This window comes from Scardinius erythrophthalmus (genome assembly GCF_964197995.2).
Source record: "Scardinius erythrophthalmus genome assembly, chromosome: 18".
In the NCBI taxonomy this organism is placed as follows: domain Eukaryota; kingdom Metazoa; phylum Chordata; class Actinopteri; order Cypriniformes; family Leuciscidae; genus Scardinius; species Scardinius erythrophthalmus.
This window is the reverse complement of record NC_138238.1, coordinates 10,772,047-10,789,036: the sequence shown is the minus strand read 5'-3', so window position 1 is coordinate 10,789,036 and position 16,990 is coordinate 10,772,047. Positions and strand designations below refer to the sequence as shown.

Here is a 16,990-nt window from a genome sequence, read left to right as displayed (position 1 = left end):
TGTGTGTGTGTTGCTTACTAAAACTGACCACACCAATGACTTTACTGCCATGCAAATTGACTTGAGGTCAGAGGTGAGCTTCACTGAGCTCTAATGCTATTTACAAGGACAGCATAAAGGGAATGAAGTATTTTGCCCTGACTGCGAATATAGTGTAAACACAATTAGACAGCTAAAAGTTACATTTACATTTACCAATAAGGTACTTGGAAGGGATAGTTTGATCAAAAATGAAAATCCTGCCTTCATTTATTCACCTTCATGTCATTTCAAACCTATAAACTGTCACATTAACAGAATGACTTTAAAAAAAAAACATGGTTTAGCATGATACAATTAAGAAAAAAGATGTTTATGTAAATAAGTACTAGCTAATGCAAATAAAACTAATGCACATAATACAAAACATAATCCATCTCAGACCTTATATATCGTATATGATAATTTTAAGCTTGACAGAAGGTTTGATTGTTGTTCTGTTGCACATGCAGATGGACATCTTTCGCATCTTGCTTTTTTTTTTTTTTTTTTTTTTTTTTTTTTTGAATCTTGCCAAAAAAGCCTGCCAGCTCAATCCAAACCTGTATGACTTTCTTTATTAACAGAAAAAATCAAAGACATAATGGAGTCCTAATCATGAATCTTTGGACATTCTGCAAAAAAAAATTTGTTCAAAAAAACAAAACAAAAAAAAAAACAATTTTTTTTTTTATTATAGCAATAATATCTTAAAAATCATTCCCTCACAAAAAGCTATCATGTGGTATCAGAAGACTTCTTTTTCACAGAAGAAAGATAATCATACAGGTTTGGAACAGGTTTTTTCTTAATGATTACAGAATTTTCATCTTTGAACCAGTTATTGCTTTAACAAAGAAGTGTAATCCATACATAGATTGATTATGGTTGAAATACCATAGGTAGCTGACCCTTTGTACTTCTATTTTCTTTTTCCTTCAGCATAAGTCCTGCTTACTCAGAGTGGCTAATGTCATATATCAGAATGAGGCATTTATATAGAATATCAGAGGTAACATTTTCTTTTTTATAGTAGACAGTAGAGCCCTAGATTGTACATCACCTCTACTGTAGCCATTGAACACCCTAACTGTTATGAGGGGATTTAGAGGTTTAATTCCTTTGTTTGTGTTTTAGCTATAGTGAATAAAAAAGAAAAAAAGAAAAAGCCTGCCAGGTCAATAAGAAAAAATTCACTTATATTTCAATTCATTAATTAATTACTAAATTATTTATCCTGTTTGTCTATCCTTAGATGTTTTATTCATTTAATTACTTATTTCTTTTCAAATGATTTTACACTGTTCTTGCCTTGAAAACTTTAGATGCTGATATAAAACAAACAAATATGTAATGAAAAATGATAAATAAAATCGTAATAAATATATTCAAGAGACAGTCTATATAGACAATCTCGTCAAGTAAATTTGTCTCTTTTTCTTAATTTTTTTAATATTTCTACTAAAAAAATAAATGAAACGCTCATTAAGAAGTCATGCAAGAAGGCTGCATTCTGAACAAGATGTAGAGGTTTCATTAAATACAAGTGGAATTTTATTTATTGCCATTATTCTTATTCTGGTTATCACTTTGTGATATCTCAATCCTTTTTTATTCGGATGCTTATATCTTGTTCTCTCTCTCTCTCCTGCTGTAGGTGATGTAGTTGCTGCTGAATGCAGTGTGGATGCTGTGTGGATAAGAGGGCATAATGCGTGGGGCTCACGTGGGCTCTTCCCTGTGTCTTGCGTTAAAGAGCTAGAACTTTCTGGTCGTTCCAGGCAGTTGTCAGAGCGCAGTGCAGCCGCCCAGGCCTCTGAGCTCCCCCCACACGCACTGGGCCAGGCCCGTGCCCTCATGAGCCTTCATGCCCAGCTGGACGAGGAGCTAGACTTTCGGGAGGGTGATGTCATCACCATCATAGGCCTGCCAGAACCTGGCTGGTTCCAGGGAGAGCTAGCTGGCAGGACAGGAGTTTTCCCTGAGGGATTTGTGGAGCTGCTCGGACACCTGCGCTCACCTCTGGAGGAGCCTGAACTTCAGACCCTGGAACAGTATCCGGCTTACAGCATGGAAGAAGAAGAGAAGAGAGAGGAGGAAGAGCGGGATGAGGAAAATCCAGAAATGGAGACTCAACAACAGCAAGAGGAAGAAGAAGAGGAGGAAGAAGAGGGAGCTGTATACGGTATCGCGCTTTATGAATTCCGGGCCCTTGAGCCAGGCGAGCTAGACTTTGATGTCGGTGATAGGATTCGTATCCTCGCTACGCTAGAGGACGGGTGGTTGGAGGGGCAAATACATGGCAGAAGAGGAGTTTTTCCCCATCGATTTGTCAAGATGGAAGGACAGCTGCAAATCATCCCACAAACTGAGACTTTAATTAGTAAAATTAGTGTACCCGAGAGAGAAGAGGAATGTTACACTCCCGATTATACCTCAGTTCAGCATGATCGTTCGGTTGCAGAATATGGGCAAGAGTGGACTACCCAGGAAGACAACACGGTGTGGGACCTGGATTACTTTGAGCGCCGGGAGGAGGAAAGAAAGGATGACCATGTGCGCTACATGCACTCCGATCAAAGTTCTCAAGAGAGAGGAATGACTCCAAGTCAATCACAGGTTCAGTCACAAGAAAGAAGTCGAGAAAGACCCCCACCCCCTCAAACGCAGCCCCGCAGAGCGAGTAGCTCAGCCCACAGAGGAGTCCGAAGGACCAGAATGGGCAGCCCCAATCTGGGTAGACCCCAGCTGCCTCCCAGGCCAAGTCTTCATGCTCTCAGCAACAGGCAATACAGCAACGGTTCTCACACCAGCTTACGAGAACCTCCCCCAGCACCCATCACAAGGAATCAGAGTCTTAATCCTCCCTCCAGATCCTCACCTAGTTTCTCCTGGACAAGAAACAATGGTAGCTATGCCTCTCATGACAGCAGAAACCCCTTCAGCAGTAAAACCTCTGGTGAGAAGAACAGGCAGAAAAAACTAACTCGACATGCAAGTGTCAATGATGCGGATCTAATATCCGGTGGCCGCAGCGACCAAAGGGCATGGTCTCAAGGACAGGGTCCAAATGGGTTACCGACATCTCAGACGATGGGGATTTTGGATCTGTCATCTGGGGAACTTGAAGCCAAGCTTTCTCAGCAACTGATAGAGTTCGAAAGGAGCTTGCCCGGTCATGGCAACGGAGCAACGGAACAGAGCCGATGGGAGGAGGTTAGTGGCGGATGGGGCAACAAAATTTCCCGTCACTTCTCCATTATGGACTACAGCAATGAAAATGACATAATCCGTGGCTCCTCCCACTCTTCGATGGAACATCTGTTGCCCGCCACATCCTCTCCATCTGGCTCTGCATCCTCCTCTCTGGAGAGACGGAGAATGCTACGCCCACCTCCTCCTCGACCTCGGGTCCTTAGGCCACCAGCACCTACAAACTTGCATTGTCCTCAAACCAATGGTCGTATTGCTCCTCAGCCTTACAGACCCGCACGTCCGGCACCACGCCCACCTCCTCCATGTCCTCGCACCAATGCTGTGACGTCCCACCCCCCTCCATCCACTTCCAATCCATTTTATAACTCACCAGAAGAGGAAGAGACTGTTGAAGAGGTGGAAGAGGCAGAAGATGCTTTGGAGACAGAGAAAGAGATGGAGAGCGAAAGAGAGAGAGAGCAGGAGCAATACAGGTTACTCCTGAGGTTGGAGGAGGTGGAAAGAGACATTGATATGTATTCTCACACAGCCCAGGAGCTGCAGGCCATGCTGGAAGAGGAGCAGGATGAGACTTCGAGACAACAGGCTCTGGAGAATCTGGAATTCTGCACCTACACCATGGAGACACTAACCCTGGAGCAGCAGCAGCTGCAAGGTAGTCTTTAATTCCTCTCTTTATTCTCACATCAGTCGATTGTGTTTTTACAACTGATACAGATATTATTCTATCTGATATTTATAATAATAACTTCAACAACAATAATTAAATGCTGCATGTTTCCTACTTTTTTTAATGAATGAATGAATGAATACTAAATTCATTTATTTAGTATTCAGTCATTCATTGAAAAAAGTAGGAAACACGCAGCATTTAATTATTGTTGTTGAAGTTATTATTATAGTGCTGCATGTTTCTCACTAACTAATAATTGTTTTATTATTTGACAGTAATAATAATTGGAACTAAAACAATTATTAGTTCGTGACAAACATGACAAGCATACAGTATAATAATAATAGTACTTTATCGTAATTTTTTATTATTATTATTAAAATGCTATATGTTTCTCAATTAATGAATGGCTGTCATGTACATTGTACCTGTGAGTGTGTACATTATTGTTTCCTGTTGAATGCACAATGACACCAAGGAGTTGCATTAATTGCTAGAAAAAAATAGGTGGAACCGATTATTTGTGTTTTATTGGCTATTTTTGTAAAAAAACTGAAATGTATGTAGTAGCATGAAAGAAGACCGTATCAATGAGTTCTTCAACTTACTTTCCTGAGACTTAGTGTTTCCACATAAGCCACTCTTGTTTTATGCTGGTCACACTCTCTGACAAAAGAGAACAGCAGCTCATAATAGTTTTAGAAAACAACCTGTCAGCTGGCCAATGTGTTCAGCCATGTATTAGTTTGATTTGAATTCGTAGATTTCCTCACAATATTCATCCACTATCTTCTTTTGAGGTCAAATTACATCTTGCATGTTATAGGTGTTCTCGATGAATGATTTCGATAAGCTTTTGAAACCGTCATGCAAGACAAAGTTCACCGTACTGGGTGTGTCAATACACAGAAGTTATGTTAAAATTCCCCACACTGTGTGTGTCAACATAACTTGTTTCCTATGAAGTCCATCTATATCAATATACATTGGCTGGTTTGCCAACATCTTCTCAAAGTTGTTGTCAACTAGCCTATATTACAATCTGAAAGGGGAATTTATAATCCTTCGTCCTTCTAACCCTCTCAACGTAGTAGTGTTATATTCAGCAGTTTTTCACAGAAGGTCTCTGCTTGACCTTTACACATAACCAAGGAGTAAAACACACCCGGGCATAGTGCTGAACCAATGATAGGCGGAACTAATTTTCGTATAGGATAGAAACCACCTTGTTGTTTCTCAGAGTGGATAAAATCAATAGACAGTGGCACTGGGAATATCATGTCTTTGCACAAGTCTGCACAAGTCTGATGTGATGCATTGTGCACATGATTCACTGTACAGTGTAACATTTTGTGAGCTCTATGAGCCAGATCTTCTGTGTAGTTATAATTTAAAAGGTATCACCTTATAATTTCATTAACATCGGTATATTACCTATGTGTGGAATGCTGGTCCTGTTGGCTAAATTTTTCCCCACATACATATGAAATACATTCTGAACCTATAGTAAGAGTGGCCTCTTTGCACCACTGTTTCTCTCTCTTTCTCTTGCTGTCTATCTCTACATTTCTGTCTGCATGTCCATTTACCCTCACAATCCATGTCTCGGTTCTGCTCCTGTTTCTTGGTAAAGTAGTGGACGACATATAGTAGTTGGGCCTCTTTGGAGATAATGGGCAGTAGAAGTTTCAGAGCCAGACTCTGGAGTTCTCTGTTGCAGCCTGTGGTGCGTCTCACAGCCATTTTTGGCCATGTTCTTAGAACCAGAACCACACATGCACCAGGTAAGACTTGAGCTTGAGAGGGAGGGGAGGAGGGTGTGTATCTCTTACCATTTGGTGTTATAGAGTTTATGTTTATGTTTATTTATGTTTCCTTTTCATATGGAGAATGCTTTAGTTAGTCACTATTTCATAGCCAAAGCATTGTATTTTCTTGCTTTATGTGTTTTTGTGTTCACAGCACGTGACACCATTATGTGTGTCGCATACTCCGTTTGCACACAGCTGTGTACACATCTTGCTTGATAAGTGTAACCTGCTTGCTAGGCACAGCCATTTATTTTCCAGTGTAAGGGACAAGGAATTCCATTTAAAACTTGGATCGGGTGATGGATTTGATGATAGGTCCATTTTAAAGCAAAGGAGCTTTATCAGTGGCTCTCCAGAAGTAATTATCAGGCACAGTGATGCATGCCTTTGGTTTGGAGCGCTGCCAAAGTCTTGGTGAATACCACTTGTTTTCTGTAACGCCTATATCGTCTTGGAAAAACTGTAGTGGAGCTGAGCAACACTGTTTGTGTGTGTTGTTGAATTAACTTCACTTTAAAATTATTTTTTCTCTTAAATCTTCTTACCTCTTTTAGTTTTTTTAAAACTAAATTTACAAATTCTGTCCTAACTAATCAAAATAATTGTTTGTGTATTTTTATTGTGTGTGTGTGTGTGTGTGTGTGTGTGTGTGTGTGTGTGTGTGTGTGTGTGTGTGTGTGTGTGTGTGTGTGTGTGTGTGTGTGTGTGTGTGTGTGTGTGTGTGTGTGTGTGTGTGTGTGTGTGTGTGTGTGTGTGTGTGTGTGTGTGTGTGTGTGTGTGTGTGTGTGTGTGTGTTTGTTTGTGTGTGTGTGTGTTTACAGTATGCGGTACACAGATAATTAGTTTATCACAATTCCCAGCATAATTATTTTGGTGCATAATGCTTACAAGTACAGCATTGAGTCAATGTGTGTCATAATGGTGTAAGTAACCTAATTTCTTCATGAGTTTCTTACTCCATTTAAGTAGGTATGTGTGCTGTGTCCACATTTATCATAACAGGGTGTGTTTCTCAACAGGGAGGGTAGAAACAATGGTTATTTATTGTTAAAGTGCAGGGAGTCACTCAAGAGCCTGTCAGCCATGGAGCCGTGCTCGTGAACAGCAGTTTTGTACAGGAGGGAGGAGACTCATATTTTTTATATAGTCATCTCTTCTCAAATGGAACAAACCACAAGACAAAAAATTTGGAGTAAGATATGATTAGAAGTTATTTAAGACTATATTGGATTAGAAAGAAAGAAAGAAAGAAAGAAAGAAAGAAAGAAAGAAAGAAAGAAAGAAAGAAAGAAAGAAAGAAAGAAAGAAAGAAAGAAAGAGAGAGAAAGAAAGAGAGAGAAAGAAAGAAAGAGAAGAGAAAGAAAGAAAGAAAGAAAGAGAAAGAAAAAGAAAGAAAGGAAAGAAAAAGAAAGAAAGAGAAAGAGTTGAAGACAGTTTTGGAGCCGTTTTAAAAACTTTTGTCTTATCAGACCCACAGGTTCTCTTATTCTCATGTGCTATTCTCTTTCTGGGAACAGTTCTTTTCATAGTCACATTGTTAAAAGGGAGACAGAGTTGTGATTTTGGTTCTGACAGTCCCATTTATATGTGTATCTGTGAGTGAGTGTCCTAGCTCTTTTTCTCCGTCCACAGCCCTTGTTCTAATTGGGATCTGTTTGGGTGCTCATAAAAAGCATCAAGAGCTCATTTGTGTACTGGATCTAATCTCCAGCTCCCAGCTTTTCTGTCCCCGTCTCATGCATGAAAGCCTATTCAGGTTTACAGAAGGCTCTTTAAGGAGCTGCATGACCCCATCGCCTGATAGAAAGGCTGAGAGATTGGATGGAGGGCTATTATAATAACAGAGATGAAAGGAGTGGCATGCGAGACCTCACCTCCGTCACGAGCATCCATCTGAATGCTTCGTTGATGTAATTACTTTTTGGGTCTTGTGTTCTCTGACAGTTTTGAACTAATCAAAATGTATGAAACAAGCACTCAACAATTGAGGGACAGTGCCTGTTTCGAATGCTTTTGATCCACAAGCTTGTCTTTCATACATTTTTTCCCCTGTATCCCAGGACATTAAGAGCCACTAACTACAGAGTGATGTTTCAAACTCCCTAAGGACATCATTTTTTTCAGTAACACTTTGTGTCTTCTGATTGACTCTCTTTTTTTAGATATTAACCTACAATATTTAACAGAGTTTGTTTGGCAGATTTTAGATATAAATATATTAAATGTTTTTTTTTGACGCAAGGCACCAGGAGCACCATGTTTGAAAGTAAGTTCAGTGCTGTTTCAAAGGGTTGTACTTGTGTAAACAAAGTAAAACAACTCCATTACACAAGGAATGTCGCTCCTGATGTCCTTGAAGTGAAAACCAAAACAAAACATGCACACAGTTTCGGTCTGCCCCATGTAAAGAAATGTGAGATCTTAACCACTGATTATCAAAATACCAAAGTTAATAAAGAAGAGAGGGCAAGCAAGCAGGCTTGCAAAATCTATTATTTTCACTTTATTTTCAGTTTTAGCTTGTGCGATAGTGTGCATTTTAATCCAATAAACACTAGCAAACACCTTAAGCCACTTTCTTGTTCTCTATTTACCATGTTTTCACATTACTAGGGTTTGTGTTTAGTGGCGGATTCTCAGTTCTGTGTGCAGTATGAAATCAGAGTACTGTGTACTGTTTTGTGTTTTTTGTAGAGGGGAGTGATATGCTATACTGATGTGAATGAATAGCATTTTTTTCTTCTTCGCATGAAAAGATGCCCTAGCCTGTGAAACCAGGGGCTGCCTTTAACAATGGCTCATTGTGAAGTATGCAGGCACTGCAGTGCACAGTGCTCTCTGAAATAATCGGCCTGTGTCCAACTTTATACTTGTTGAAACATGAAAGTAGAAGATTATGAAATTCATGGGAACCTTGTTCCTCTAAAACATGTATGATGAGCAAGTTAGAACAGATAAAGCTTTGACCCTGCTTTTGACAATATTCAGTGTGTCAGGTTGTTTTTGTAAGCATATACCTGCTAGACTTAAAAACGCAAACAAAAACTGTAAAATAGTACAGCTTCAATATACCTGTATTAGTTGCACAACAGCCTAAAAGAGTCCTTTAGAGGCAGATTCAGCTTTGCTTGAGTAATGCCAAGTTTAAAAACATCTCAAAGAAGTTTGTGGAATGAAAGAGGATAATGCTCCCTCCTCTTTTGTGAAGTCCAGCCTGTGTTTTCGTGCAAATAGAGACTCCAGCCAATCACAGCCTCCCTGTAATCCATTCATGTGACCTACGTTCACTGATTAACCCTAAATGCCTCCCCTTTGCCAAGTCTCTGTTGTTGCCTCTTCCCTCCCCCACCTCCTTCCCTCTCTTTCTCCTATTGGCTGGGTAGGCGGAGAGAGAATCAGAGAGAGAGAGATTGAGTTTCTCAGGTCTGAACCAGACAGTCCTGTTCAGTCAGCCGTCAGAGAAAGAGAGTTAGAACGAGAACAAGAGTTTGAGCATGCATGACAGGTGGAGTCCTCTACATCTGGACCTGGAATGTGAAATCTGGGGAAGCTAATAGAGCTTACCCTGTTTGCGGACTCTCACAGCCATGAAGGGACAGGTGGCCCTAGGACACCCTATGTCATTTGCCCAAGTGCCCTGGGACTTCAAGAGCCCTCCTCCCAAGAGAGGTAAGAGCGTGGAAGAGTTGGTGAGTGAGGGCTGGGAGAAGGAGAGATGCATGCAAATGCTGCATTTTCAACAGCAACAACAACTTCAGCAGCAGCCAATCATGTGCCCACAGGACTTCAGACCTGTACCGGGACACTGGGAGCACCAAGCCTACCTCGGACAAGCCAATGGGTACCGTCAACAATGCTGGGAATACGAGGACTGGGACAAGATTCCTTACCAAGAAGTCCCTCCGCAGCAATTCTTTTATCAGTCACCAGAAGCAGTGTACCAGGAGCCAAGGATGCCACAGGAATATACCGGCAATCACTGTTTCTTTCAACATCGAGAAGAACTGGATTACTCTGAAGACAGAGCCTTTGCACAGAGCCCAAGGAGTAAGGAACATCCTGATCATGTGACCCGGTACCACTCTTGGGAACCAGAAGAGTACGTTGAGGATCGAGAACCTTATAGTCGCAGAGATCGGTATGGGTACAGTTTTGACCATGAAAACCGGGACTACTATGATAAGGAGCTAGATAGATACAGAGATGTGGACCGCAGGGGCCAGGATTACTATGACCATAAAGAGCTGGATAAGTATGACCGTTATAACCGCAGAGACAAGCACTATGACAGTAAACATCAAGAACACTACAACAAAAGGAAAAATGACCGGTACAAATATAGAGAAGCAGACCAGAATGACTCCAGAGGCAATTACCAGTATGAGCGCTATGATCGTAGAGAGAAAGACCAGAGTGATGACAGAAAAGGGGACCGCTATGACCGTAGTCACTGTGAGGAAGGCCGCAGGAGAGGCGACAGCTACCAGCATAGAGAAAGGGACTCACTTGATCGAAGAGACTATGAACGGTATGTACAAAGAAAAGGAGATTACTGTGACTACAAAGAAAAGGTGAAGATCTGCAGTGACTTTAGGAAAGATGACTACTGTGATAGTAGAGAAAGGACAGTCGAAAGAGAACTCTCTAAACTAGATGACAAGGAATTGTACGAACGTAAAAAAGATAACCTCTATGACCTCAAACCAAGAGACCGGTATGATTACAGAGAAAATAGCCAGTCTGAACAGAGGGATCGCTATGAACTTAAGGAAAGAGACTCCTATAAATACATAGAGGGAGATCAGTATGATTGCAGAGAAAATGAAGTTAGAAACTACTGGAAAGATGAACGTTATGATAGTGGTGTTAAAGACTGCTATGAAGACAGGGGTTGTGAGAGCGATCAGTATGACCAGAAAAGCAGGCAGCGTTACAGAGATCTAAGGTCAAATTCAGTTGAACAGAAACAAGACGGTTACAGTTTTGACCACAGCAGTGAAAGATCCTGCAAGGAATGGGAAAAGGATGTTTATCACAAGCAGACACTGAAGGAGAGAAGGTCGTATGAGGATCCTGTTAAACTCAATTATGACCAAAAGGACCAATACAGCGATCGCCGGGGTTCAGAAAAACTGGATGTGGAAGGTCATGGCCGCACACGGAAGCCCGTTTACGTGGGTTCACTGGACAGGAACAGCTTCTATAGGAAGACAGCACCCAGCTCTCTCAGGAAGTCAGAGTTTGCCACCAACAGGAAAAAGAAACAAGGTAAAGCACATCAGTACCATGAGCACATTCAGTACCATGACAATAAATCTGTGAGATCAGAGTAGGGGCAAAACACACCTTGATGGTGGCTGTGGGTGTTCTTTACATAACAAAATGAGTCGACTAACAATTTTAGAAATGTTCATATAGCCCATGTTTATAGCTAGCTTTTGACCTTGTCCTAGAGTTCTCCAAATCAATTCAGGAAATGCCAAAAGTGCTGATTGTGTTGTCACCATCTTAATGCATGGGTATGCAAGTCTACGAGACTGCCTATTGAAGCTGTCAGTGCGGAGCAGAGTTTCATGTTGTTGTTTTTTCACTTAAGAGGTGAGATTGGAAACTTGCAGGGAGGGGGGAACTTCTTGTCCAACGGGTTTGATTACTTTTCAGAGTTTTTGTTGTCTGTCTCTTCACCCCTTCGTTCTCTGCGTCTTTCTAGCTCTCTCTCCCTCCCTCCCCTCTCCAGACTTCTTTTCCTTTGTTTGACAACCTCTAGTGTTTAATGACACTGTGACTTTTGATAGAGATAAAAAAAAGCACCAAAATATTCAAAACCAAAAAGTACTGTTAAGCATCAGATTTTACATGTTTTTGGATGTTTAAGCTGATTTAAGCTGTATTTTATTTTTCATATCTAACTTTTCCATCATTATACTTGCAAAAAGATTTTTTGTAGTAATCAGCGTTTTTGCTAGTCATATTTAGTTTTGCATGTCCATGGTTTAAAAAAAAAAGTGGCATCCACAAACACATGATGCTAAACTTCCTTAAATACAGACTTTTTCTTAGCTAACTAACTTAACTTTTCTGAGACATTTATTTATTAGTAGTAGTATTAGTGTATTGCATTAGAGACAGGTACCAAGACTAGTTCATGGAATTAATGCAATGAGATTCATATATCTTTAGTGTGACTGCTTTCCGTTTGTTTGGGGGGGAGGGGGCACTGTATATTTACAGTTTAAATTGTCTATTCCTTCAGGTTTCACTGACAGTCAAGAATGGATGTTCCTCAGTTATAGCAGCCTCATCAGTATAATTAGATTTTTAGCTTGAGGTGTCATTGTTTGTTATTGTTGTCACTGGTTGGTGATGGGTGCTTGCAGTGGGTGTCTCAGTGGGAGTTTAGTCTGGCTTGTGTCATGTCTGACACAAAGCAGGTGGTCAGTTCAGCCCAGGGTAATCCTCTGTAACCTAGTTCTCCAGTCAGCACCTCAGTGGGTAGGAGGAACAAAAAAGACTCCAGGGGAAATCTCTGGGACTAGGATCTGCTTGGTACCAGATCCCTCCCCCCAATCCATATAGCCTTCAAAGACCTCTTACTATTGAGTTTGGGATACTGTGAAGAGGAGGCCCAGGCCGACCCAGCCTGACTCATAGTCTGAGGTTATCTTTTTCAAGCTTGACAGAACTGTACTCCTACTCTGTTGTGGCTTATATTCACTTTTCTGTCCAATAGTAATTCCTAGAGAGCTGCATTCTTATTAGCAGAGTTCGGGAAGTTACTAAAATGTACAACACTACACTTACTAATTCATTCTCTGAAAACAGTTTATTATTATTATTATTATTATTATTATTATTAATATATATCATTATTACTGTTATTTATAGGAAAAAAATCTATCAATGCCTAGCTTTAAACAATCAAATTTACTTAGAATTTGAGGTCCGTTTTGCCAGCATAATGATCTTACACACACACACACACACACACACACACACACACACACACACACACACACACACACACACACACACACACAAACACACACAAACACACACACATTATTTGTATATTATCAGAAGTGCATGTTGGTGTGCCTTTATTTATTGAGTCGCCTGTTGCTGGTCTTTGTAATCCCAGTGCAGCTGCCCATGCCACTGGGCTGGAAGGGGATTAAAAGGAAACCTTCAACCAACCCTCACACAACGTTTGTACAACAGTAAGTCAAGGGCCAGCTTGGCAGACAAAAGCCTCAAGTCACAGGCTGAGGAGGGAATTAGCTAGTTAATATAGGTCAGGAGCTCTCACACATTGCCTGAAAAACAAATGCTACATTACTGCTCATTGATAAATACGGCTGCTTTTGCCCTTGACTTACTGCAATTTTAAATCAAGACGGAATATTTACATATGTGTTCAGAGTTTTTCCTCCAAGTACTGAAAGTGTTATTCCCTTAGTTTATCAGCAATTAGACACTGACACATCTGTGCTGTTCCAGATATGAAGTGTCTATGACTGTGGGCATGAGCCATGAGGATCTATGATAATAGTAAAGCTCTTCTTTGTGTAACTAAAGAGGGAAGGCTCTCGGTGGAGCCAGGTATCACGTCTCCGTTTTGTGCATAAACATTGTGCTTCATCCCAGCAGGCCTCCGGATAAACGACCCTGAGTGTTAGGATGCATGCAATTACGTAATATCTCTGTAATGCTAATCTCATCCTGTTAAAGGGATTCTATACGACTAAATGACTTGGACTACACCAGTATGCACATTGAGTCATGAGCATGATCTTGTCACATTCTGTGAATCAGGAGTTCTGTGGATAGGAGGTAGTATTGTGAACCTAACATTCAAGCATAGCATCTAGATTAACCAGCTTAATGGTGATATTTTGATAATGCTATAGGGGATGTGAAAGAGAAGACAAAGAGTCACAGTAGCCAAACTAACTCGATGCCAGCTGCTCGATAAACAGGGTGACCAAATACTTTCACAAGGTAAAAATATGCCCAGTTTTAGCTGTTAGGCTCACTCAGGGAGTTATAATCATTAACACTCCAGTTCATCTCAATGGCAGTTGTTCGGCCAGCACAAGAACCCCCGGAAGTGTGATTTCAACTCTGCCATCTTTGCTCATGGGTGCTCAGTTCTCAGTTTTTTGGGCTTGTCACCAAAGCTGTAAAATTTACATTTACTTTTTTTAGTGATGCACCAAAAGTTTTTAGCCAAAAACAAATCCAAAAATAAAGTTTATATAATAATTTCATTTAATCAAATGTATTTAATAATCAACACTCAAATAAAATTTGAGTTGTATACAAGCATTTAAATTGTGCACAAGGCAGTTTTTATAGATATAATATTTATAAAAACTTATAGAACTTTTTAAAGACCCCCTGTGGTGAAAATCAATTAATTTGTTAATTTTGTTTGTATGTCTATGTGGTGTTTTAATATACTTTAAAACAAACCATGTGCAAATTCATAAGTCAACTGCAGTGGACCAAAGACAATCTCTAAAACGCGGTTTGAAATTGCTGATGTTTCTGACTTCACAAACTACCTTGTAACCAATCACGTCACGAAGGGCCGCCTATTTAGCTTTAGCATATCATTAACTATGTTGTGAAGCAGGGGAGTCTCAAGAGAAGCCAGGTTCTCCCCGTATATTTTCTGCTGATATGAAAAATCGGGTACATTTAGCAATATAGCTGGTGAATCCACGTAGACTAAATGAAGCAATGGTGTAGAGTTACATTCAAGAATTTTAAGGCATGAATAAATATGGACAGTGAATGGCGTACCTGAGGTAATAGTAACATTATGTGACATTGTTTACAAGCTGTTTTATTGACACCTTTCAACAGTTGAAACACTAATTAAGCAGTTACATTAACATGATACATTTCAGGAAGTTTTACTGTTTCTTTCAACATACCTTCTGATGTTCATTCATTTTGTGCTGTAACTAGTTGTAAAGAGGATGACATGATCCATTCTTGTGCGCACTGCCACTTCGAACTAGTCTGTCACAAAGCGTTAATCAATCAATGTTTTGATCAATGATTTAGGTCCTTCAAAACTGTTTCGGCAAATCCTAAAATTCATTTTCAGACAAAGATTTTGGTAGATCACTAATTTTTTGTTTATTTTGCTAAAATGTCAGTGTCCGAATATGTAGCTGCTTGTAGTGCAAAACATGGTTTTATTGAACTTGAGGATTGATTTCACTGCAATAATGGATTGCCTCAAAAAGAGTCTAAATTTCTTCAAAAGAGTCCCACTTGATATTCCTGTTTATTGCTTTCTAGATACGTTAGATCTAGAATGATCTAGATACTTGTAGACTTGCAAGGCCACAAAATTTCATTTGTTAAAGCTCTTATTAGCAAACAATGCCTGTCTTTATTTACTTTTCCAAGTAAGGTTAGGATGTTTTGAAACAAGCATGAGTCTGAGAGGATATGGAGTGGTTAATGGAATTCTTGCTCACGTTTATTACGGGTGTGTCACATCACATCCCACACAAATCAGACATCCGACTACGGCGCAGAGAACTGGAATGTAAACCTGCAGCCTTTTGAACAACAAAACACAGTTTCAGTGACGCAGATTTCTGTGGTGCAACTCAAATAATTGATAAAGAATGTTTTAAGCCGTGTTTCTGTTCTTATGCAATGTATTTGTAAAAATTCTTCAATTTCACAAATGCAGAATTTGAACAGTACTTGTAAGCCTTGTAAGATTTGAAGAAGACATACTTTCATTTTCCAAGCCGTGTTTACTCCGTTCTTAATTCTGACTAGTGCCGAAAATCTGTCAAATGGATTGGATATTTGTGGCTTGCAACAACATCCAGCTTTCACTCACATACTATGCGTCTTGCTCCCACACTTACTCTCATAACAGTTGTGAAAGGTGTCCATGGTAACTGGGCGGTCTTATGTGAACTTTGTGTTGAACACACAGTCCTGATAATTCATGTGACCTTAAACTAGAAAGGGACAAAAACAGCTCTGCACAGTCAGACCATAAAAATCCCTTCAGTTTCACAAGTATAACAATGTTATCAATTAATTTTCAGAGTCATAAAATAGTTTTCCTTCTTTGTACCATATTTGTTTTTGCAAAATAGCCAAATTGTTTGACCGTGTAGAATATGAATATTATTTGTATGAACATAATATGTAAATGGTACATAATTGTTTGTACGTACGTACGTACGTACGTATGTATGTATGTATGTATGTATGTATGATTAATTATAAACGAATAAGTATATAAATAAGCAAATAAACATCAACTGATCATTTTTGAAATTCAGCTCGATACACATCAAATAAAATGGGTGCCCACCTGCTTCCCTGCTACACCTGAACAAAGACTCCTACTTTAAACAGAAAAAGATTAAGAGAGCTGAAAGGCAAAGAGGCCTTGGCTTTGAGAGATCCTCAAGATCTTGATGGAATTCAGGCTCAATGACCAAGTAGCCGGTCACTCCAAAAATGTGGAGTAGACCTCCCTAAATAGAGTTTCAGTGTAGTTTTTTTAATAGCATCAAAATCCAGCTCCAGGCTTTAGTGCGCGAGTAACTGTCTCTGTGCTCGCTCAGTTGTGTGTAATGGTGCAGGTTCCCATGCATTCAGATGGTAATACGGGGACAGAATGGAGTTTGTGTCTTCCAGAGAGAGTCTTCCCTGTTGATACAGTGGGACAGAGCGATTCCACTCAGCTTTAGAGGAATGCACCGCCTGTGACCTCTGGTGTGTGTTTGTGTGTGGCAGTGAAGACGAGGAGTTTGGGGGGTAACAGGTGGGTGATGTCTGAGAGGCCCCGTCTTTTCTTTGAGTGCTGTCGAGACACCGAAAAGCCTGAAGATAGAAAGTCTTTGCTCCATAGATGAATTTAGATGTTCTGTATGATTGGCAAATCAGTGTTTGATTCATGGGAAACACAAGGTGTTTGTGTGAGGAAGTGTTGTGTGGCTGTGTACACTAGTTTATGCCTCTTGACTGCATTGTTTGATTGTCCATGGTTGTACTAAGGCCTTTTCAGATTCAACACTAGTGGTTTATGGAGCATGAACATTGATAGATTTACAATAACATAGTGTGTTCCTGTGCTTTATTTTAACCATTAAATAACTTATTGAAGCTTCATATACAGTGAGGGCTAAAAGTCTGAGACCCCTGGTGAAGATTTCTTTCATTATAAAAAGTTTGGGATCAGTAAGATTATTTTTTTTAATGTTTTAAAATCTCATGCTCACCA

At 40.0% G+C, this 16,990-nt stretch overlaps 1 protein-coding gene across 5 annotated transcripts in view; it reads left to right on the top strand.

The window, feature by feature from the left end:
• The window catches only part of dnmbp (dynamin binding protein), a 50,738-nt gene that overhangs the window by 19,613 nt on the left and 14,135 nt on the right, over positions 1–16,990 (top strand). For 4 of the 5 annotated variants that reach the window (XM_081392195.1, XM_081392193.1, XM_081392194.1 and 1 more), the window contains one exon: positions 1,676–3,889. In XM_081392195.1, the coding sequence (XP_081248321.1) occupies positions 1,676–3,889 (2,214 nt within the window). Of the gene's footprint in view, positions 1–1,675; positions 3,890–7,065; positions 10,987–16,990 lie in introns of those variants that run through there. The other variant, XM_081392197.1, reaches the window with a different exon arrangement.